Genomic DNA, 23,516 nt, shown 5'->3' with positions numbered 1-23,516 from the left:
TTATCTTTTCCCCCCTCTATCCACCTATCTTTTCCTCCCTCCCTCCTAGACTTCCTTCCTTCCTTGTGTTAAGAACCTCCACTTATGGGGCACCCGGCTGGCTTGGTGGCAGAGCATGCAACTCATGATCTTGAGGTCTGTGTTCAAGGCCCACATCAGGTGTAGAGCTTACTTAAGAAAAAAAAAAAAAAGAGAGAGAGAGAGAGAGAGAGGTGCTTGGGTGGCTTAGTGGGTTAAAGCCTCTGCCTTCCGCTCAGGTCATGATCCCAGGGTCCTGGGATCGAGCCCCACATCAGGCTCTCTGCTCAGCAGGGAGCCTGTTTCCCCCTCTCTCTGCCTGCCTCTCTGCCTACTTGTGATCTCTGTCAAATAAATAAATAAAATCTTAAAAAAAAAAAAAAGAAAGAGAGAAAACCCTCTGTTTACTGCTAATGAGGTACCAGCCTGTGAAGGCACCTATAATCTGTCTCCTATGTACCTAGTTCAGTGGTTCTCACAACCCTGGCTGTATATTCAATTTTCAGCATGGGGAGCTTTAAAAAAAAAAAAAAAAAAAAATCAGAGCCTAAAAACCAAATGAATCCCTGCATTCCAGGCATCGCTGTTTTTCAAAATCCTTCAGATAAATCAAATGTGTGACCAGAGTTAAAAGCACTGGAGACATTCAGCTATTATCAACAATAACTATCATTACCTAGTAAATGCTACTTGTCAAGTCAGGAGTTCCTAGACTTAAATTACTTGGGATTTTTTTTTTTTTTAAGATTTTATTTATTTATTTGAGAGAAAGAGAATGAGCAAGAGCAAGTGAGTATGGGGTGGGGAACAGAGGGAGAGAGAATTTTTAAAAAATTCTGAAGCCTCGGGGCGCCTGAGTGGCTCAGTTGGTTAACCATCTGCCTTCAGCTCCGGTCACAATCCCAGGGTCCTGGGTTCAAGCCCTGCATCAGGCTCCTACCCAGCAGAGCCTGCTTCTAGGAAGCCTGCTTCTCCCTCTACCTCTGCTGCTCCCCCTGCTTGTGCTCTCATCAAATAAATAAATAAAATCAATTAAAAAAAATTCTGAAGCTTAGGTCACATCCAGATCAATTGTATCAAGCTCTGCAAGGAGTTAGAGACATCAGTAGTTTTTGAAGTTCCCCAGGAGAATCCAATATTTGGGAACCACTGCTCCAGGTGCTTGTGCATCCAATCTTTAAAGCAATCTATAATAGGGGAGCCTGGGTGGCTCAGCTGATTAATCACCTGACTTTGTTTTGTTTTGTCTTTTTTTTTTTTTTTTAAAGATTTTATTTATTTATTTGACAGATCACAGGTAGGCAGAGAGACAGGCAGAGAGAGAGGAGGAAGCGGGCCTCCCGCTGAGCAGAGAGCCCGATGCAGGGCTCAATTCCAGGACCCTGAGATCATGACCTGAGCCAAAGGCAGCAGCTTAACCCACTGAGCCACCCAGGCGCCCCAAGCACCTGACTTTGGGTCAGGTCATGATCTCAAGGTCCTGGGAACAGGCTGCTTAGGGCTCTGTGCTCAGCAAGGAGCCTGCTTCTCCCTCTGCCTCTACCCCTGCTCGTGCGCACTCTCTCAGATTAAGAAAAAGAAAGAAAAGAAATGAAAAGAAACAAAACGGAAAGGAAAGAAAAAAAGGTAACAAAAGAAAATGCCACCTATAACAGAGGGCCCCAACTCTGCTCCACAGTGGGATCACCTGGGACATTTAAACATTCAAACCTAGGTAGTCTGGCTGCACAGTTTTCTAACAACGGTTTTATTTGTTGAAAAAATGAATAAATCATTCCTATCCTATTGTTAACTACTCTGCAACTTAGAATTTCACGAAGGAGAAAACTGAAGCCCAGAAGTTACTCAAATATGCCAGAGGTCCCACAGCTGGTTGATGAGGGAGGTAAGATTTGAACCCAGAGCCAAGACCCCAAGCCCACACTCTTTCTCCCATGCTGCTGATGGTTGAATAACGGGCCGCCCTCAGTTGGCCCCCAGGCCTCACCTCGATGATGAAGTTCCCGATCTCATCTGGGTTGGCTGGACGTGGACGGTACATGGGTGTGGGAATGAAGGTTGGCGCCACATCGTTGCGGAGAACCACCTCAGGACGGGCCTCCAGACCCCGGTGCAGTTGGGTGATGTCATAGTCCTTCATGAAAGTGAAGGAGAGCGTGGGATTGAGAACACAGCCCCCCACCATTTATGTTGCAGCCCACTCCCCTGCCACGTGGTGTCCTGGTTCATGGGTAGGGCTTAGAAGACAATCTTTGCCAGACATTTCTGAAAGCCCTTGTTTCCGTAGCTCTTCTTCCCAAAGGAAGCACAGGCTCGAGGCCGCTCTGACTAGGATCAAAGCGAGCGCAGCTGTGGACCAGACACCCTCTCAGAAGAGGAGAGCTGGTGGTCAGTCCTGCGTGAAGACCGATGCGTTCGGCCAGAGTCTGGTCAATGCAGCTAATGTGGTTTAGTTGGCTGGAACAACGACCCCTGCCAGTGGCCCTGGAGGCATCCAACGCCCCACCCTTAGACCCCTCAGTGCCTCACCTGGTCCTCCTCACCACCTCCCTCTTCGCCATAGTAGAAGACATTGTCACGGGTGTCATCTTCCGGGAGCAGAAGGGGCTCCTTCACCTTCCTCCTCCTCCTCACCAACAAGAGGAGCACAAGCAGGAGGACTGGAAGAGTTAGGGAGGGTAAATATTTCCCCCCACAATCACATAGCTGGCCAATACCCCCGAACCCTCAGAGCCCAGCTAATTTTAGATCCCTCTCCTTGGTAGCCAGTGTTTTAAATACTTTCAACAGCTCCCCTGCACCTAGGAAAACCCCTAACTCCTTATCCAAGTGTACAGGAGCGCCCCCTGCCTGTGCCCGTACATATACACCCGTGAGCGGGTCTAACACACTGGCCTCCTTGGAGTACCTCAAATGCACCCCGCACCTTCCGCTTCGGGCGCTTCACCTGGGCGCTCCTCCCCTGGAGCGCTCGGCACACGCGCAGCCACAGCCTAGTACCACCCCCTCCTGGCAGCCATCGGACCTCGTCCCCCACCCCCAAAACAGTCTGTATCATTTACTGTCAGTCTGCCCTTATCGGTGATACTGGTCCTCAAGGGACGCTCCCACCAGATGTTATTTTTCCAATAGGACTCTCTTCCAGTCCCCAGGTGACCCCTAAATTAGGCACAGACGTTAAGTTAAAAGCAAGACAGGGCAAGGCTGATGTGGTGCAGTAACTGGAACACAGGTGCAAACGCTATGTTGGTGTTTCAAGAGGAAGACTGGCTTTTAGGCATATGGTTGGAAGGGCCAGGAGGCTACTGGGACATGGGGGTATAGACCAGCAAATGCCCGGCTGTTCTCCCTAATGCCAGGACTGCCTCCAGTTAATCCCATGTATGGAAGGGTCCCCAGGAACCTCTCTGTAGCTGTTAAGTTGACAGGATACGGCCACTATTTACCTTTATCACTTTGGCCTGTTGACAGAACTGATGTCCATCTCTGGCCCAACACAATAAACCTAGTCTTCTTGGGGAGTCTATGGGTTCTCGGGATGCACACCCGATGTGGGCTATACAGTGTTCTTTCCCTCCTCCTTTTCTCTCCACTGAATCTGAGGAAAGGCAGGGGGTGAACTAGACTTTTCACCCATGCCAAAGCTTATGTATCTGCCTACTGACATCTCCATTTGCACTATCTGGCAATTCTCCCCCCATGATCTTTTCCAAACTGGTTAATGGAAACTCTAGTCTCTACTTGTTTGGGTCTTAGAGACATGGATGGTTCTTTTCCTCATACCACATATGAATCTGAACGGATTCTGCCTTAAAATAGGACCATCTCTCATTGTCTCATCCCTAGATTACAGCAATAGCTCCTTAATGCTCTTCCTGTCTCTACCCTTACCCCTGCACAGTCTGTTTAGTAGGAATCCTGTAAAACTCAAGTCAAATCACATCACTGCTTTGCTATAAACCTTCTGATGTCTTCTTTCTTCCTTCCTTCCTTTCTTTCTGATTTTATTTATTTGACAGAGGGAACACAAGCAGGGGAAACATGAGACAGAAGGAGAAGCAGGCTCCCCACCAAGGAGAGAGCCTGACATGGGGCTTGATTCCAGGACCCTGGTATCATGACCTGAGCCAAAGGCAGATGCTTAACGACTGAGCCACCCAGGCGCCCCGATGACTTCACACTTCATCCAGACCCAGCATGATGCTCCACCACAGACATCACCTCTCTGACTCCATCTCCTACTTCTTTCCCTTTTGCTTTTTCCACTCTAGCCATTTGTTGTTTCCACACACCAAGTACAGTGCTGCCTCAGGGCCTTTGCACTTGCTATTCCTGAGATATCTTCATGACTTGTTTCTTCATCTCTTTCAGGTCTTTACTTGAATACCCCTTCTCAGAAAAGCCTTTCTTACCCATCCTACTTGAGACGGCAGACCTCCTCTCCGTGCTTGCTTTTTGCCCATACCAACACCAATTTCTCTGCCAGCTGATTTGTCTGTTCTCTGCACTGGAAAGTAAGTTCCATGAGGGCGGAAAGAGGTCTGTTTTATAAAGTCCTGCACCCCAGTGCCAGAAATAGTGCTGGGTGTGCAGGATGTGGACTAAAGCTTGCCCTTGTTAACTTCCTATTGGACTGCATGTGTTTCTGTGTAAGGACCAATTCAGAGAGTGGAAAAAGCCAATGGGAATGGTTCTACCTTTAAAGAACTTCGTTTGTAACTAAACACGTCTGCCCCCTAGACCAGGGCCTCTCAAACCCTAGCATGCAATGGAACCCCTGGAGGGCTTGTGAAAACACAGATTACTGGGTCTTAGCCCTAAGCTTCTGAATCAGTAGGTCAGGATGGACCTGAGAACTGGCCTTTCTAACAAGTTCCTGGCTCTGCTGATACTATTGGTCTGGAGATCGCACATTCAGAACAACTGCTCAAGCCTCTAGACGACATCATAGCAGGGCTCATTCTGTCTATTCACCACTGTTCCCCAAAAGCCTGGCACGTTCCAGAAGCGCCATAAACATCTACCCACTGAATGACACCCCTAGAATTAAGAGCATCAGGAACAGATGGGCAATGTTGGGGATGCCTTAGTCCTAGCAGTTCAGGGTAGAATTGGGTCTTTGAATTACCCCATCCTCAGAGGAGAGAGAGTGTGGGTACTTACGCAAGAGAGCCAGGACAGCCCCCAGGATTGGGAGGAGGAAGCCACCCTTCCAAGGGTCGGGGCAGGTATTCACGTGGCCGTGGCAGTCACACACGGTGGCCTTGATCACCGTCAGCTGTTCATTGTTGCCACGGTCAGTCAGAGAAAGATGTACATCATAGATGTCTTGCTTGAGGAACTTCTTCAAGGACAAGGCCACTGTGTTTCCTGGAGGAGACAGATAACATTTGCCACAACACAGAGGTCACATTACCTTCTTTTTTTTTTTTTTTTTTTTAAGGATATTTACTTACTTAAGAGAGAAAATGAAAGAGCACAAGAGGAGGATGGGTCAAAGGGAGAAGCAGACTCCCCACTGAGCAGGGAGCCCTGCATGGGGCTCGATCCCGGGACTCCAGGAAAATGACCTGAGCTGGAGGCAGTTGCTTACCCACCTGAGCCACCCAGGTGCTCCCATCGTCTTATTTTCTTAAAATCAAATGGATAGTCACAGTATCTTTAAAATAATGAAGCTTTTAAAAAGCCATGTCATGCAGAGCCGATAATTTCTCAGCACCATTAGCTGCTCAACTGTTCTCCTCAACGTGAACCCACTGAAGTACATTCTTCCCGCCATAACTAACTCTATCTTTTAGCATTCACGCTGACTGACCACCTGTTTCCCTACCTGAAAGTTCACTACCTTTTAATATTAGAGCATTTTGCCACTGTAATAGTAAGTGTTTATGCCTCAACTGTCAGATACAATTTCAGTACCCGAAACACTGATGTTTCTGCAAAAGCATTATTTTTTTCATAGATTTATTTATTTCAGAGATAGAGCCCAAGGGTGCAGGGGGAGGGGGAGAGGCAGAGAGCATCTTAAGCAGGCTCCACACTGAGCGCAGAGCCTCACAAGGGGCTCAATCTCAGGACCCCGAGGTCATGACCTGAGCCAAAATCAAGGGTCTGATGCGCAACCCACTGCACCATCCAGGTGCCCTGAGAGCATCAGTTATTTTTTTTTTAATTTTATTTATTTATTTATTTGACAGACAGAGATCACAAGTAGGCAGAGAGGCAGGCAGAGAGAGAGAGGGGGAAGCAGGCTCCCGCCAAGGAGAGAGCCTGATGTGGGGCTCGATCCCAGGACCCTGGGATCATGATCTGAGCCGAAGGCAGAGGCTTAACCCACTGAGCCACCCAGGTGCCCCGAGAGCATCAGTTATTAATAAATGCAGGGGCGCCTGGGTGGCTCAGTGGGTTAAAGCCTCTGCCTTCGGCTCAGGTCATGATCTCAGGGTCCTGGGATCGAGCCCCGCATCGGGCTCTCTGCTCAGCAGGGAGCCTGCTTCCTCCTCTCTCTCTCTGCCTGCCTCTCTGCTTATTTGTGATCTCTGTCTGTCAAATAAATAAAATCTTTAAAAATAAATAAATAAACAGATAAATAAATAAATGCGAATGCACATGGCTGGTGACGTAACAGACATTGGTGAGCAGGTCGGAGAGGCTGCTGGCTGTGCCGTCACAGCATCAGTGGTGCACACGAGGTTTGGGGGCGCCGGCGGTGAGGCTGCAGTGGGCACAGGGCTAACCTGCCTTCCAAGGCCCAGGGGGGGTGGCAGGTTAACCTCAAAGCAGAAGCCAAGCCAAGTGTCAGTGGGGGTGCACGAGGGGTTCCACTCTGGGGAGGCTGTGTGGCGGTCCGAGAATGGGGAAGAGGGCTACGTTTGTGGGTAATACAGGGTCAGTGGCTTCTCTGAAGAAAGGCTTTAGTTTATTTACTTTTTTTTAACTTTTATTTATTTATTTGACAGAGAGAGACACAGCGAGAGGGAACACAAGCCGGGGGAGTGGGAGAGAAAGAAGCAGGCTTCAGGCCGAGCAGGGAGCCCAATGCGGGGCTCGATCTCAAGACCCTGGGATCGTGACCTGAGCTGAAGACAGATGCTTAACAACTGAGCCACCCAGGCGCCCTGGACCTTCAGTTTGGACTTGTTTCTCATGGAAGGAGCCATTAGCCGGGGTAGCATGACTTCTCCTCATGCAGAATCCTCACATGCTAGCAGTGTCCCCCAGTCATTGGAGCAACCAAAACCGACCTCATGATGATAGCTCCCCCACCCTCAGGCTTGCTGGCCTATTTCAACACTGACCTCAGGCCACGTTTTGTTCAAAGGTTTGGCATACTTGCTGGCTCCTCTTAGTAAGAAAGCCTGAAGGGAGGGTGCCTGGGTGGCTCAGTGGGTTAAGCCTGGGATTGAGCCCCACATCTGGCTCTCTGCTCAGTGTGGAGCCTGCTACCCCCACCCCTGCCTGCCTCTCTGCCTACGTGTGATCTCTTTCTGTGTGTCAAATAAATAAATAAATAAATCTTTAAAAAAAAAAAAAAAAAGCCTGAAGGGAGACTCCGCCCTGTTCCCATGCAGCAATGGCAGGTGGACAGGGAGCTCTGCGGGCTGAATGTCCAGTCCACATGTCGAGGCCAAGGTCAGGTATTTCACCAGAACATCCCTACCACCACCCTGTACCCACACCGGAGGGCGGATTTCACAAGAGATGAGGGCGGTGCTGGTGACTAAGCGGACACTGACTGGGAGTGAGGCTCTCCTGTCATCTCCACCACCGCTTTGAGAGGAGGTACATCTAGCCTCATTTTACCAACGCAGGAATTGAAGCTTAGGGAGGCTAAGTAACCAAACTGAGGTCACGCGTGGGTAAAGTTTGGATTAATATCCCTGACAACAAGAACATGGTCAGAGAGAAAAAACTAAACTTAAAACCAAGAACCAGGGTCACGTGGATGGCTCAGTCAGTAAAGCATCTGACTTCGACTCCGTTCATGATCCTGGGATGGAGCCCCACACTGGGCTCCCCTGCTCAGAGGGGAGTCTGCTTGATCCTATCCCCCAACCCTCCCCTTGTTTTCTCACTCAAATAAATAAAATATTGAAAGGAAGGAAGGAAGGAAGGAAAGAAGGGGGGAAAGAGAGAGAGAAAGAAGAAAACCCAAAAAACCCCCAGAACCAGGTATCAGTACTATCACCGGGTGATGGTACCACTGGACATCGGCCACATGCTCACACCTCAGCGAGCTAGACCTGTGATTGCTGCCTGGGAAGAATGCTGGTGACGGTGCTCGCTCACTCCTACTGAGCACGGAGTACCAGACGAGAGGCCTCTGGTGAAATCACTTACTTCATCTTCAGGATAACTGGATGGAAGTTGTTACAATTATTGACACCATTCTACAAATAGGGTTAACTGAGGAACAGTGAGGTTCAGTAACTTGTCCATAATCACAAAACTAATAAATGGCGGGAAAATAGCTTCTAGGCCACAAGGGAGTAACAGGAGACCAGCTTGGGTTCCTCAAAGGAAAGGTGCCAGGCATACATACCCAGGTGACAGAAATCATAAAATTGAGACAATGTGGGTATCGGAGGCAGGTCTCCTGAGTCCTTTCTGGGCTGGGCTCAGCAAGAACAACAGACACTGGGCACTGGGTTCCTTCAGGGCAGAGCCTGTGTGTACGGGTTCCCTATTTCCCTCCTGGGGGAGGGAGGGGCCCAAGAGGAAGGGGAGACATTTTAAACCAAAGTGAACAGTGTCTCTCCAGGGGCCTCACTGGCTTTTGGGGCTGGATCTTTCTCACACACCAAGTCCTCACTTACTTGATGCCACTTGACCCCTCCCAGGCCAGTGACAACTGAAAAGCTATGAAAGACTGAGAAGCTCTGGAGGGAACGAGAAAAAGAAACGACGGGGAGATGGACAGGAGCAGGTGTGGCTTCAGCTTCTGGTCCATACTCACACTCTCTGTGGCCTTGGGCACGCTACTTAACCTCTCTGAGCCTCACTATCATCTGTAACTCCAGATAAAAGTACTGCCCACAGAGGGTGGTAGAAACATTACGTAAGGAACGAAAAGATACCTTGCATATTGTCAGGGGTCAATAAATGATAAGCGACAGAACATCAGTGGTAACGCACAGTGCCTAGATTCAAATTGTGAATTCAAATTGTGGCATCATTTTCTAGCCAGAATGCCTCTGGCAAGATACTTAACCTTCTAGAAGCCTTGGTTTCCTCATCTGTAAAATGGGCACACACTGATGTATATATGTGGGTTGCCGTGAGAACTGAGCAACCTCATCTATGAAGCGTCTTCAGTGCTCTCTAGCACACAGCAGGCATGCTCAGGCCATGTGGGCTATCATCACTGCAGGAGTCCTGGCTCTTTCATCATGTGCGACTGAAAAGTCAAACCCTCTCTCCCCCTGCCTCAGTTTTTCCAATTGTACTGGAAAGTGGTTGGACTAGAATATTCTTAAAGGCTTACACTAAGTTAATTAAGCAGCATTTGGTTGATGTTCTTAACTCAGTGGAATGTATGTGGGGTTCTGGTATGGGGCACATGCCCACCTACCGCCAGCACTCACTCACCTTTCTCATTGACCTCTGCTGTCCAGTAGATGTCTGAGTCGTGTGTGAGCTGGGCCTGGAAAGGGGAGGTGTGGGGGGACAGGTCCTTGTCTGTGATGTTCAGCACTTGGGCCACTGGGCTTTGGTTGCAGATGGTGATGTGACGGGGCTCGGGGACGGGGCCGTGGTCGTTGATGTCCATCAGAGTTAGCAGGAGGGTTCCGGTGCCAGTGGTGGGAGGGTTCCCTGTTCATAATTACACACAGTAGCCCTTTCAGCATCTGCCCTTGGTTGGGGTGACAGATGAATGCTAAGCTCTCTGATCTACCCAATCAGTCTCAGGATGTCCCCATTGATAGCCCAGCTGTAACTTTTCAAGTCCCTCCACGTCCTGCCCTAGTCTCATCATAGATCAAACCAGTGAAGGCAAATCCAGGACAATCATGGCATCATTCTCAGCAGATTTTCCTAACTGATCACAGCAGCTAGAGCCACTACTCATCTGTCCCAAGGGGAAACCTACTGGCCACCTCAGGGCTGACGCCATGTTTGCTGAGCTCTGGGGCCAGGTCCCTTCACAGTCCTGCCGTGACTTCTCGCCTGCTTCCAGGCCTTGTTTCATCGTGTCAAGCAAAGACATCAAATCACACCACAACCCCCAGCTCTGTCAGTGTGACATCACTCACCAATCATGCCACTTCCCAGGCAGACCCTTCTAATCAAATCACAAGGGAAAACTGACAGTCCGACCCAGGTGTCAGTGAACCACACACTTGGGATGAAAGAAATCGTCCTCCTAATACGTGGGTCTTAGGGAAACCATAGCCAGTTCCAGTCTTTAAAAGTCTCCTCTGCAAGTCCCCCGTGGCCCTCCAGATTGGTTTGCTGATAGCCCTCCCTGACACCCTACTCGGTTCGGGGAGGGGATGTGCTATGCCGTGGGCTCCAAAGGCACCGAAGCGGACGGGCTAGGAGGAAGCTCTCACCGTCGTCTGTGGCCAAGACCACAACTTTATAGACATTGTTCTTCACAAACTGTTCATCCTCACGGTCTAAGACCCCTGTGGCGGTGACCTGCCCACTGTCTGGGTCCATTGCTAGCCACCCTGCTGGCTCTCTCAGGATGTGGTAGCTGGAATGGAAAAGGTGGGAAGAGTCATACCCAGTATACTTAGAATTCTGGTTGTCGCTCCAACTGGCAGACGGTGTCATGGGACTTGGGCTCCCAAGCATGATCACATGAAAAATGCATCTCCCCGCCAAATAGGAGCCTGAGCAGCAGGCAGACAGCCCAGCAGGGACACCTGATAGAGAGTGGCTACACCCACCCCCTGGATCTCTGCTCAGAGTCCTCAGCCTTGGGGAGGGTAGGAAGGGAAGGCATTGTGCAGGGGTGATGGTCAAAATATGTAGCAATCTTGACGGTAATTAGAACAAGTGCTGACCACAGCAAACAGCCCCTCTGATGCTACTAGTGCTTCTGGATGCTTCCAAGCCCGGCTCCTGGTTACCTGATCTTCTGATCCCCCTGGTCAGGATCCTGTGCTGTGTAGGTGCACACGGGCTCCCCGACAGAGATGCCCTCCTGGACCTCAATGACTTTGGAGGGCGGGACAAACGCAGGTGCTTCATTCACGTCGTCCACGCGGACCACTACGGTGGCTGTGGACACTGGGAGCTTCACCACAAAGGGGGCCTCGTTGGTCACTTCAACGTACAGGACGTGCTGGTTTTTGGCCTCGAAGTCTAAGCCCTGCGGGAGAAGAGGAAGGACCTGAGCTGCCAAAGTCTGAGGAGGACCCACGCAGTGCTGTGATGTCAGAAAGAAAGGGCCTGTGGCCAGGGGCTGGAAGCTCCCAGCATCCACAGTACTGTCCTTCCCGGGGCACCTGGGTGGTGCAGTTGGTTAAGCATCTGACTCTTGGTTTCAGCTCCAGATGTGATCTCAGGGTTGTGAAATCCAGCCTCATGTAGAGGCCGGCATTGAGCTCCATGCTCGGTGCTGGGTCTGCTTGAGTTTCTCTCTCTCCCTCTGCCCCTCCCCTGCCTCTCTCTCTAAAACAAATCTTTAAAAAAGAAATGCGGTCTTTTCCATAAAGCCTTTCTTGCACTTTTTTTTTGAGTGGGGGGAGAGGGAGAGGGACAGAGAGAATCTTAGGCAGGCTCCACGCCCCGGTGCCGAGCCTGAGTGGGACTTGATCTCACAACCCTGAGATCATGACCTGAGCTGAAATCAAGAGTTGGACACGTAACCATCTGAGCCACCCCGGTGCCCCATCCTCTCGACCTTTCTGAGTGGCTGCTAGGGCCTTTCAGACTACCCCTAGACTAAGCCCTAGAGCTGGCTCCCAAGAGGGTGGCGCAGGGCGTGCAGTAGAAACCTGTGGAGGCCTTTCTGGTTGTCCTAATGATGGGGATGCTGTTGGCATTGATAGGCTGGGGTAGGGCACAAAGAACTGTCCCACAGGCCATGTGACTTGCCAGTAGCCCCTTGGGCGTTCATGTATTCATAGGTGTGAAAACTGGTTTACTATTTGTCTTACATATAAACTAAGTTTTTGGTATTGTTTTAATATATACTGACTTTTCCAGGAATGCAACTTCTGAGGGGAGCTTGTAGTTCGGTTTGTCCAGGCCTTTCCTAAAAGTTGTGTATTTGCTGTTCGGTGAAGACATTGGTACGCCTGTGGGACGCATGAGCCGCCTTAGTGACATGCAGTTTCCACCTCATTTGGACAATTCCACAAAGAGATGCAAGTACCTGACTACTTCATTATGTTTTCTAGTATGTACCCCAAAGCTTACATACAGAAATATCTTATTATCAGTAATTTTCCTGTAAGATTCTCCTTTATTTCATAGTTAGGGTATTCTATTTTTCTAGAAATTGTGTAAGTTATAAAAGTTACATTATAAATGAAATTCATAATGAGGGCATTGCAAAGTTTTTGTTGCAGGAAGGAGATAGTCAGGGGCGCCCGGGTGGCTCACGGGGTTGGGCCTCTGCCTTCAGCTCAGGTCATGATCTCAGAGTCTTGGGATTGAGCCCCGCATCAGGCTCTCTGCTCAGCAGGGAGCCTGCTTCCCCCCTCTCTCTGCCTGCCTCTCTGACTACTTGTGATCTCTGTCTGTCAAATAAATAAAAAAAATAAAATCTTAAAAAAAAAAAAGGAGATAGGGGCGCCTGGGTGGCTCAGTGGGTTAAAGCCTCTGCCTTTAGCTCAGGTCATGATCTCAGGGTCCTGAGATTGAGCCCCGCATCAGGCTCTCTGCTTAGCAGGGAGCCTGCTTCCTCCCCTCTCTCTCTCTCTGCCTACTTGTGATCGGTCTGTCAAATAAATAAAATCTTAAAAAAAAAAAAAAGATAGTCACTAAAGTATATAAAACCCTGCTTCTCTAAGTCACTTTTTTTTTTTTTTAAGATTTTATTATTTGAGAGAGAGACCAACAGCACAAGCAGGGGGACCAGTAGGCTCCCCACTGAGCTGGGAGCCTGATACAGGGCTCGATCCCAGGACTCTGGGATCATGACCTGAGCGGAAGGCAGTCGCTTAACCAACTGAGCCACCCAGCCGCCCCAGGTCATTCTTCATAAAAAACCAAGAGGTTAAAGAAATCAAAAAATGATTAGGCCCATCTTCTTTTTTTTTTTTTAAAGATTTTATTTATTTATTTGACAGAGAGAGATCACAAGTAGGCAGAGAGGCAGGCAGAGAGAGAGGAAGGGAAGCAGGCTTCCCACTAAGTGGAGAGCCCGATGCAGAGCTCGATCCCAGCACCCTGGGATCATGACCTGAGCTGAAGGCAGAGGCTTTAACCCACTGAGCCACCCAGACGCCCCTAGGCCCATCTTCTTAAAGCATCAATTTTATTCAAAGACTTTTTGAGAGGCAAGCATATCTCTAACTACTAAGTAACTTAAAACATTTTACTATGCAAAAACCTAGATATGTATTATGGATTCAATGCAAAACTAGCAAGAATTCCAATAAAACAGAGACCCTCTGTGTGAGAAGACTAACTGTGGGCAGCCTCTGGATGCCAGGATCTGGAAGGAGGGGCTCTACTAATCTGCCTTCATCAGAGCAGTGACTCTCACCTGTATTATGAATGGAGTCCCTCGGTAAGATACACTTTGAACAAATTCATTCCTCAACATGACAGGGATGGGAAAGTGTCAGAAGGCACAGGCCTGCTGCACTCCCTGGTGAACGTTCCAAAGTAGGTGTCCCCAGGCAGGTGGTACACTGACTGTCCCTTGTCTAAAGCCTGAATGGACTCACCTTTCGGGTCGTCAGGATGCCCTGGTTGCTCTCGGGGTGGGTGGTGATGGTAAAATGGCCCCCGTCGTCGCCTTCCAGGATGCGGTAGGTGGCGCGCCATGCCAGCGAGCTGGGGGCATCCAGGTCAGTCACCGTCAGCCTCTGCACCTCCTGGCCCACCGTGTTCTCAGGTACACGGGCCTCGTACTGTCGGCGCAGGAAGCACAGCACCATCAGAGCAGAGACTGACCGCCCACCCCGAGACTATTCCCTCTTCGCCAGCTGTGGATCCTCCGGGCAACTCAGTCTTTCTGGGACCACCCAACCCACACCCCACGGTTTCAGGACCCACACAGATGCAGCATGTCCTCACAGCCGCTGGGAGAGACCACAGGGACCTGTTTTTCCTACATCTGAGGGCAAAATACTCCCGCCAGCTCGCTGGGTCTGGGTGCCCTGAACCCTGCCATGTGTGGCCGTCTACCTAGCTGAGATCAGAAAGGTATGAAGACGGTGGCAAGGAGGACTAGGGGCCTGATGGCTCTATGGCCTGGATCAGGAACATTTTTGGAAGTTCTGGGACTGGTGGCAAACACTGGGAGCTCAACTGCTTGCAGCAAATTTTTACTCAAGCCTAAATCAGGTTTAGGAGCCAGTTATCTATCCCCCCCCACCCCCGAGTTATCTAATGACAGAAGGGGGTAAGTTGATTGGCACAGAGTCCTCTGTCACTGGAGGTGTGCAGAGCATTCTCGGGGGGGAAGGTGGGCACGTACAGCTGTGAGGCCAATTCTAAGTGCTCATACTGTTGAACACTTTTCTTTCTTTCTGCCTATTCTTCTTCCTTTCAGTAAACTCCACCCCCAACGAGGGGCCTGAGCTCATGACATGGAGATCAAGGGTCAGTCATATGCTCCAATGACTGAGCCAGCCAGGTGCCCCTCAACCTGGCTTTCGTATTGAGCACTTCTGTACCGGGAATGGCGTTATCAACTATCCAGAGATTATTCCTTTCAACACGGAGAATGATGCAAGGAATATCATCATCTTCATTTCACAGATTAGGAAATAGGGCGCAAAGACGTTAGGCAGTTTGTCTCTTGTCACACAGCCTAGTAAGTGGTGGGGCAGGACTAGAAGCAAAGTGAGCTCGTTCCAGAGTTTCATTAGAAAGAAAAACCTGAGCCCTTCATCATCTGCAGAGGGAAGGACTGACCAGGCACTCACCTTCTGAGGCTCAAACACGGGAGCGTTGTCATTTGCATCGAGGATTTCGATTATGGCCACTGCGGTGGTGGTAGAACCATCCCCGTCCATGTCTGTCGCCTGGATGGTCAGTGTGTACTCGGGGACTCTCTGGAGAGGAAAGGAGAGTTCAGGCCAAGGGGCCCCTCAGCCTGGGCTCCCAGAGGCACAGCCCTGCGTGCATGTGGAGGGAAAGGGAATCTCTCCCCGTCTCCCATTGTTCTCTTGAATCCCCGCCCCACCACTCACCCACCATAGGGAAGAACGGAGGTAAAGGGTAGAGGGGGAGGAGAAATGCAGACCCACACGGTTCTCCTGGGCCAGCTGGCAGTGCAGTCTGGGGACTGCCCCCCACCCTGGGCTGATGCAGAATGGGAGCTTTGAGCAGGGATTTGGGCAAAGGTATTAATTAGGAAACAGTAGGCGACTCTAGCATTCATTGAGCTAATTCTACTTTGTAGCACACAAGGGACAAATCTGGGCAATGTGCATGCTAAGTGAGCCATTCTGAGAGGAAATGAGAAAACCTACAGAAAATATCAAACGCCTGCATTTTACTGCTGCCTCCTCGACCTTAACGAGATCATCCGGCACCATGCCGCTGGCTTCAGAGAGCTGTGGGACGTCAACATGGGAACACAGCAGCAGCCACCCCAGCTGACTTGATTCTCACCGCTCTGCCTTAGGCTATGGGGCATGGACAGGGGCTTCCTGCTCTCGTGTTAGGCCCCAGCCTGAGCAAGGCTGGAAGGACAGCACTTTCTTTAGGAGATACTCACCTCCCGGTCCAGGCCACTGGAGATGACACTGATGGTGCCCGTGCTCCGGTGCACAGTGAACATGAGGTCATGCGGATCCTTTGGCTCTTGGCTATGGATAGAGTAAGCAACCACCCCATTGTACGTGTTGACAGCATCGTCCTCATCTGTGGCTGTCACCTGCATCACAGAAGTGCCTAGAGGAGAGAAGGCACGAGTGAGCATCCTTCCCTCCCTGCTCTAGTCCCAGCCTTGCCCACTTCTGGAATTCTGAGAGGCTCCATCCTGTTCATTGACTTGGACCCATCTTCCACTTTGTGGCAGATTGCTAGTTGGGGTCTGTTTTCCATTCTCTGCTCCTTTCTTAGAAACGAAAACCTCAATCATGTTAAGCTGAGCACAGGCCTGCCTGGAACAAAGACCATCTATTTCCCAAGAATGAGGCTCTGAGATTAAGAACTTGCCCAGGGTCATGGGTAAAGAGGCAAATCAAGATTCAAATCAAGATCTTTATAGCTCCAAAGCTAGTGGTTCCCAAACCTGACTAATCATCTGAATCTTCTGGGAAATTTTTAAATATACAGATTCCAGGCTATATTCTAGGAGCATTCTTATTTAGGGTTCTTGGGATAGAATGAGAAAAATCTGAATTTTTAAAAAAAATTTTACTTATTTGACAGAGTGAGAGACAGTGAGAGAGGGAACACAAGCAGGGGGAGTGGGAGAGGGAGAAGCAGGCTTCCCCCTGAGCCTGGAGCCCAATGTGGGACTCGATCCCAGGACCCTGGGATCACGACCTGAGGTGAAGGTAGACACTTAACGACTGGGGCACCCAGGCGCCTGGAGATTTTTAAAATGATCCCAGGTGATCGGATGCACAGCTGAGGAAATCAGGTAAGGAGGGTTCTTACAGGCTTTAGGTGCCTGGTCTGACCTCCAGATGGTTCCAGAAATTGACCCAAGGCTAGGTCTGGGCCCAGCAGACCACCCCAGCTATCCGCTACTCCCCAGTCCTCTTACCAGGTAACACCCCTTCCAAGACACTCCCTCTGAAAACATCCTGAGTGAACTTGGGCTTGTGGTCGTTCTGGTCTGTGACAATGATGGAAATGTTCATGGGGTCTTCCACTGAGGCACCATTCTCCGATACAGCGTGGCCAAAGAGCTGTGGGTGCACAGGTATAGGGTCAGCCTGGCCCCACCAACCCACGGGGTCCTGCTTCTTGTCGGATGCTACAGGTTACTTGCCTCATACTTCGCAATCTTCTCCCGGTCCAGTGGCTTATTCAACAACAACCAGCCTGTTTCCTTCTCTATGGCGAAGACACCCTCCGGGGGACTGTCTGCTCCAGGCCCTGTGATGCTGTAGAAAATCTTGGTGCCTCTGTCCTTATTAGATTTGAGCTGGAAGCAAAAGAAATTGGCAGCTGACAAAGTCTCAACTATCTCAGGATGGCAACAAAGGTGAGGAGGGCTGGAGAGACACTGCCTTATCAGAAACCAATCGCGTTACCAAGGCTTTCAGGAGCAAGAAACCCCATTGGCAGGCCTTTGGGTGAGGGTCCCTGCAGCCACCCAAGACTCTGGGGAGAAGGCATAGTCATACCTGATTCAGCCTCTGGGGGAAGGGGCCCTTGCCATTCTCAGCGACAGATATTGGTGGAACCACCCATTCTCTCTTGTGTCTTCGCAAGACATGGCTGGACGGGGAGATCTTCAGTGCTTTCCTGCCCTGCAAGGAGAAGAGACTCCTTAACACAAACAGCACACAGCTGGAAGACACCCAACATCCTCGCACTTTGAGGAGTTATTAAGGGTGAGGAGAGAGACCTAAAGGGGTTTACTGCGAAAGACAAATTGAAAATAATCCTAAGTGTTCATTTGGAGAGAACCAACTGAACACACGTTATAATACTTCCATCTAGTGGAACTGCTCTACAGCTCTAAAAACGAGGAACGAGGAAGTCTATGTGCTGACACGAAAGATCTTTGTTATATGCTGTTAATTGAAAAAGAACAAGGTATACTAAACTGTAATCTGGCTTAGTATTTTATTTAACAACTTCACATAGTTAATACGTGTCGTCTTTTGTGTGAAAGGGTAGGAAAATAAGACCGTGTATTCATAGTGGCTCACATATAAACAAAGTATGGGGGCAGACACAAAAGAAACTAATGACAGGGTTATCTGTGAGAAGGGGACAGGCAGTATACTGATCTATTTTTAAGTGAAGAAAGAAGGTGCAAACATGTGAACAGCATGCTAGCTTTTGCATAAAAGAGAGGAGGAAAAAAGGTCTGCGTATCTATCTATATATATAACATGTTTAATATAAATAAATATAGAATATATAAAGAAACTTTAGAAGGAAAACACTGGTAACAGCAGTTATTTGTATCTTGGACAGGGCATTAGGTAGATGCACAGAAACAAAGGGAGGTTATTCATTGTGTAACTTTTTATTATTATTATTTTAAAAGATTGAGAATTTATTATTATTATTATTTTTAAAGATTTTATTTATTTATTTGACAGAGAGAGATCACAAGTAGGCAGAGAGAGAGGAGGAAGCAGATGCAGGGCTCAATCCCAGGACCCTGGGATCATGACCTGAGCTGAAGGCAGAGGCTTTAACCCACTGAGCCAGCCACCCAGGTGCCCCAACTTTTTAGTATTTCTTAATTTTTGGAACCATGTGGATATATTAGGTCTTTAAAAAATTAAAAGAGAAATGTGGCTGAGTGCCTCGGGTCTGTCTTCCCAGAGGCTCATGGGATCGACATCCCTTCCCCGGGGGGCTTAGCCAGATGATATGAGAAAGAAGGAAAGGGAGGAGGAAAGGGAATCCCTGGGGCAAAGGGCACTGGGACCACGCTCACAGGGCAGTTCTCTGCCCCACTGGCTTGACTCTCTAGCGCCCCTAGTGGGAGGTTGTAAGCTGTGGGCAACCAAGGGCCAGCACTGCCTTTTCTGAAAGGGCAACATGGTTCATAATGGCCTTAGCAACCTCAAACTCCTGGCTAGCAGCAAGCTGGGCATACACAGAGAACAGCTTTCTCCTGTGTTGCAAGTGTACGTGGTGTTTTACCTGAACTGTTCTATCATTCTGCCCAGTGAAATCACCATCAGTGCCAGGCAGGGCTGACTCTTCCCCAGGGCAGTCCATGCAAATCACTGTGGGGAAGAAAGAAAGAATATTAGGAAAGAGGGGGCTTCTGGAAGCTACCCCAGCGGGCCTCACCTGACAACAGCCCTCTGACTGGATCAAGGGCTGTTCCAAGTCAGAAGGAGACTGGCTTTTGTCTCCATTGTGATCAATTATGAATTTCAGATGGGGCTTCCAACTTTGGTCTCGAGAGGGACAATCACTTTGTGGTTTGTGAACCCAGGCCCTTTCTTTCCTCATGACACCTGAAGAATCAAGATCATTGGCATTCAGCCCATCAGCCCCAGATGGCCTCATGAGACACAAGGTAAACCCAAGGTCATAGCTGGAGGCAGGAGGTTTTTAGCATTTTGGAAGATCACGAGTCTACCTACATGCAATACACATCCTGCTACCACAAAGATGGTTCTGGACAACCTCTAGCTGTTTCAACTTATCACATTCATCATGTTTTAGTTTATCATGCTCCCTGTGAATCCCCTCTGCTTGGCCACCCTTTAAATAAGCACTCTGAGGTGCTAACTACCGTTCACCAAGCCAGAGTCTGGATCCATTTCATCCGGACAATTACCTTAACCACCAAGATAGGTATTAGTTTTTTTTTTAAGATAAGAAAACTGAGGTTCAGAAGCTATACTGGCCTGACTCCAACGTATTCGCTAGAGAGTGTTCCCTGATTCTGGCCCAGACACCACTGTGTCCTTTCACTAGGCTGCAGCATGACAAGGCCCACAGGGACAGGCACAGAAATGTCGGCCTTTTTTTGAAAAATTGTCCTTTAGTCTCAGATGGTGATGATTGCTTTATTTTCTCCCCCTGCTGCCGCCACTCCTTTCCTCCTCTACGATGATGATTGTTTAAAAAAAAATCCTTTCTTGGGGCACCTGGCTGGCTCAGTTGGCAGAGGCTGCAACTCCTGATCTCGGGGTTGTGAGTTCGAGCCCCATGTTGGGTGCAGAGATGAGTCTGCAAATAAGGAAGGATAACAGATGTTTTGTTTTGTTTTGTTTTAGATTTTACTTTTAAGAAATCTCTACATTCAGCGTGGGTCTCAAACTCACAACCCTAAAACCAAGAGTCACACGGTCTACCGACTGACGCAGCCAGGTGTCCCGAGAGATGAGTTGTTTGTTTTTTTTTTAAACTACAAAAGTAATGTGAACACGATGAAGTATTCAAACAGTACATGAGTATAATAGTAAAAAGTAAAATTCTACTTTTTTAAAGTAGGCTCCACGCCCAGAGGGGAGCCCAATGCAAGGCTTAAACTCATAATCCCGAGTCATGACCTGAGCCAAAACCAAGAGTTGGATAACTTAACCAACTGAGCCACCCAGGCGCCCCTAAGAAAACTAGAATTCTAAACGATAAATATCCAGAATATAAAAAGAGCTCCTAAAACCCAACATCAAAAAACAAAGGACTGAAAAGACATTTGTCCAAAGAAGATACACAAGAAGATACACAAATGGCCAATAAGTCTATGAAAAGATGCTCAGAATCATTAGTTATTAGGAAAATGCAAGCATAAAGCTCAACGTGATACTACCTCACACCCACTAGGAAAACGATTTTAAAGTATTTTTTTAAAAAGATTTTATTTATTTGACTGATCACAAGTAGGCAGACAGGCAGGCAGAGAGAGAAAGGGGAAGCAGCCTCCCCGCTGAGCAGAGAGCCCGATGTGGGGTTCGATCCCAGGACCCTGAGACCATGACCTGAGCCAAAGACAGAGGCTTTAACCCACTGAGCCACCCAGGTGCCCCAAAACTATTTTAAAAAGTGGGGCGGGGGTGGGGAATAACAAGTGCTGGCAAGACAAGAAGAAACTGGAACCCTGTGGCACTGGCAATGGAAAATGGGCAGCTTCCCCGTTAAACAGTCTGGTGCTCCTCAAAACGTAAATACAGCCAGCCACAGGACCCTGCAGCTCTCTTCCCAGGTGCACACCCCAAAGAACGGAAAGCAGGAACACACGCAGGTACCTGTACGACAGTTTCCACAGTATCTTTTTTCACAGTAGCTGAGAGGAGCGAACCACCCAAGTGTTCACCGAGAGATGAACGGATCAATAAACTGTGATATATCCACGCAGCAGAATACGATTCAGTTTTCAAAAGTAACACAATTCTGACACGGGCTACAATACGGACGACCCTTGCAAACGTCATGGTACGTGAAATAAGCCAGTCAGAAAAGGACAAACGCTGCAGGATCCCGTGTATATGAGGTACCAAGAACAGCGGAGAAAGAGAGGAGACTAGAGGATCCCGGGGCTGAAGACCGGGCAGATGCGGAGTTACTGTCCAACGGGGACAGAGTTACTGTTCAGAATGACTAAAAAGTTCTGGAGATGGATTACGATGCTGGTTGCAAAACACTGTGAATGTGCTTGAGCGCCACTGAATTATTTACTCTAAGATGGATAAAACGGTCAGCTTTATGTTATGTGTATTTTACTTCAATAAGAAAAAACAGCAGAAGTCTGCTGTGGGCGTGTAAAACGGAACAGTCATTTTGGAAAACTGTTGGGTAGTATTTACCACAGCTAAATATGCACATTCCCCAAGACCTAGCAATTCCACTTCGTGGTAGAGACCCAGCCAACACACACATTCACCCGAAGGCATGTGTTACAATGTTCACATCAGCACTGCTTCTAACAGGGAAAAACTGGAAATAGCCCAAAGGTCCACGGAGGCAGAATGGATAGGAACATCATGGTATATCCACATAATGGAATCAGTTAGCCACAAGGAGATGATGACCGGGATGAATCTCACAAACCTACAGCTGAATGAGAGAGGCCCAGTGCGGGGCGCCTGGGTGGCTCAGGGGGTTAAGCCTCTGCCTTCAGCTCAGGTCATGATCTCAGGGTCCTGGGAGCGAGTCCTGCATCAGACTCTCTGCTCAGCAGGGAGCCTGCTTCCGCCCCTCCCCCAACTGCCTTCTGCCTACTTGTGATCTCTGTTTGTCAAATAAATAAATAAAATCTTAAAAAAAAAAAAAAGAGAGAGATTGAGAGAGAAAAGGAATGGTCCGGTATGAGAGAGGACAGCGTTGACATGAGGTTCAAGAACAGGCACAACAAACCTAAGTGAATGAAGTTAAGACACAGGTCATCCTTCCGGACAGGGGGAAGTGAACAGAAGGAGGAAGAAGGGAAGCTTAAAGGCATACAGAGCGCCTTCGGCTCCACAGAACCCAGTGCCAGCTCGCTAGAAGCCAATAGCTCACAGAGAGAAGCAGAATCTGGTGGGGGAAGGCTGGAATATGCCTGTGACAAGGAGAAGATACTTTAGACACCAGGTCCCTACTGAAGAGTGGTGGCCTGTGACATGCTTGGCCAGCAGGAGGGGAAGGAGGGATCTAGGCCTGAGTCAGCTCCAGAGGGTCCTGGAGGCAGCAAGACTCCCAGGGTGACCCTGCCCTTCACATCCTACACACAGCTGTAGAGACCCATCTTCTGAGGATTCTGGCTTTGCCCGAGGGCTATAAGGACCAGAAATGCTATACCGCAAAGGTTAGATCACCTTAATATAGGGCAATAGTTAGATAATCTGTGGAACGCTTACTCCACAGATTATTCATGCAAGTATGCAGAATTATAGTTATAGCAGAGTTTTTAAGTTATCTAGGGAAGTTCTTATGCTATGAAGTGAAAGACAGTAAGCAGACTGTAGAAAGGAATATATGCAACAATGCACATTTCAAAAGACTAGAAGGAAATGAAAATTTCCAATGAGTGGGGTTACCAGCAACTTCTTTTTCAAATTTTTCTGTCAGATTTTTCTCTTAATATGAATTGTGTTGTTCTCCCCACATATATTGTAGTCCTAACCCCCAGTACCTCCAAATGTGACTGTATGCGGAGACAGAGCCTTTAAAGAGGTGACTAAGTTAAAATGATGCCATTAGGGTGGGGCCCAAGCCAGGATGGCTAGTGTCCTTCTAAGAGGAGGGAATCTGGACACAGTTATAGAGGGAGGAGAGAAGACAGCCATCCACAAGCTAAGGAGAGAGGCCTCAAACAAAACCAAACCTGCTAAGGCCTTAATTTTCGCTCCTTAAGCCCCTGAGTCTGGGTTACTTTGTTACAGAAGACCTAACAAACCAATTCAACCTGTACCACTCCCAGGAGTCAGGAATCCCTCCCCTCCTGAATTCCTATTAACAGCTGATATTTAAGTAATTTTTAAATTTAATCTTCACCAAGCACCCTATGAAGCAGATTTAAGACCATTTTCTAGAATGTGAGAAACAGAGATTAAGTGAATTCACTGAAGTTACTTACATAGCTAGGCAACAGAGGAGCTAGAAAGCAGTACCCAGACCTCCATGGCCTGAGTCATTGTCTTTTTTTTTTTTCTTTAAGATTTTATTTATTTATTTGACAGACAGAGATTACAAGTAGGCAGAGAGGCAGGCAGAGAGAGAGGAGGAAGCAGGCTCCCCGCTGAGCAGAGAGCCCAATGAGGGGCTCGATCCCAGGATCCTGG

At 48.7% G+C, this 23,516-nt stretch overlaps 1 protein-coding gene across 1 annotated transcript in view; it reads right to left on the bottom strand.

The window, feature by feature from the left end:
* Positions 1-23,516, bottom strand: part of LOC111153061 (cadherin 3) — a 45,728-nt gene that overhangs the window by 2,107 nt on the left and 20,105 nt on the right. Inside the window, exons 3-15 of the mRNA XM_022511862.1 lie at positions 18,893-19,025; positions 17,457-17,622; positions 17,099-17,254; positions 16,871-17,015; positions 15,872-16,047; positions 15,075-15,203; positions 13,869-14,054; positions 11,097-11,338; positions 10,572-10,717; positions 9,607-9,831; positions 5,182-5,388; positions 2,548-2,678; positions 2,006-2,152 (exon numbers count right to left, since the gene is read on the bottom strand). Of these exons, the coding sequence (XP_022367570.1) occupies positions 2,006-2,152; positions 2,548-2,678; positions 5,182-5,388; positions 9,607-9,831; positions 10,572-10,717; positions 11,097-11,338; positions 13,869-14,054; positions 15,075-15,203; positions 15,872-16,047; positions 16,871-17,015; positions 17,099-17,254; positions 17,457-17,622; positions 18,893-19,025 (2,189 nt within the window). The remainder of the gene's footprint in view (positions 1-2,005; positions 2,153-2,547; positions 2,679-5,181; positions 5,389-9,606; positions 9,832-10,571; positions 10,718-11,096; positions 11,339-13,868; positions 14,055-15,074; positions 15,204-15,871; positions 16,048-16,870; positions 17,016-17,098; positions 17,255-17,456; positions 17,623-18,892; positions 19,026-23,516) is intronic.

This window comes from Enhydra lutris, unplaced genomic scaffold (genome assembly GCF_002288905.1).
Source record: "Enhydra lutris kenyoni isolate GAN:26980312 unplaced genomic scaffold, ASM228890v2 scaffoldscaffold30, whole genome shotgun sequence".
NCBI classification, from domain to species: domain Eukaryota; kingdom Metazoa; phylum Chordata; class Mammalia; order Carnivora; family Mustelidae; genus Enhydra; species Enhydra lutris.
The sequence above is the reverse complement of the archived record's forward strand: the minus strand, read 5'-3'. Positions and strand labels throughout refer to the sequence as shown.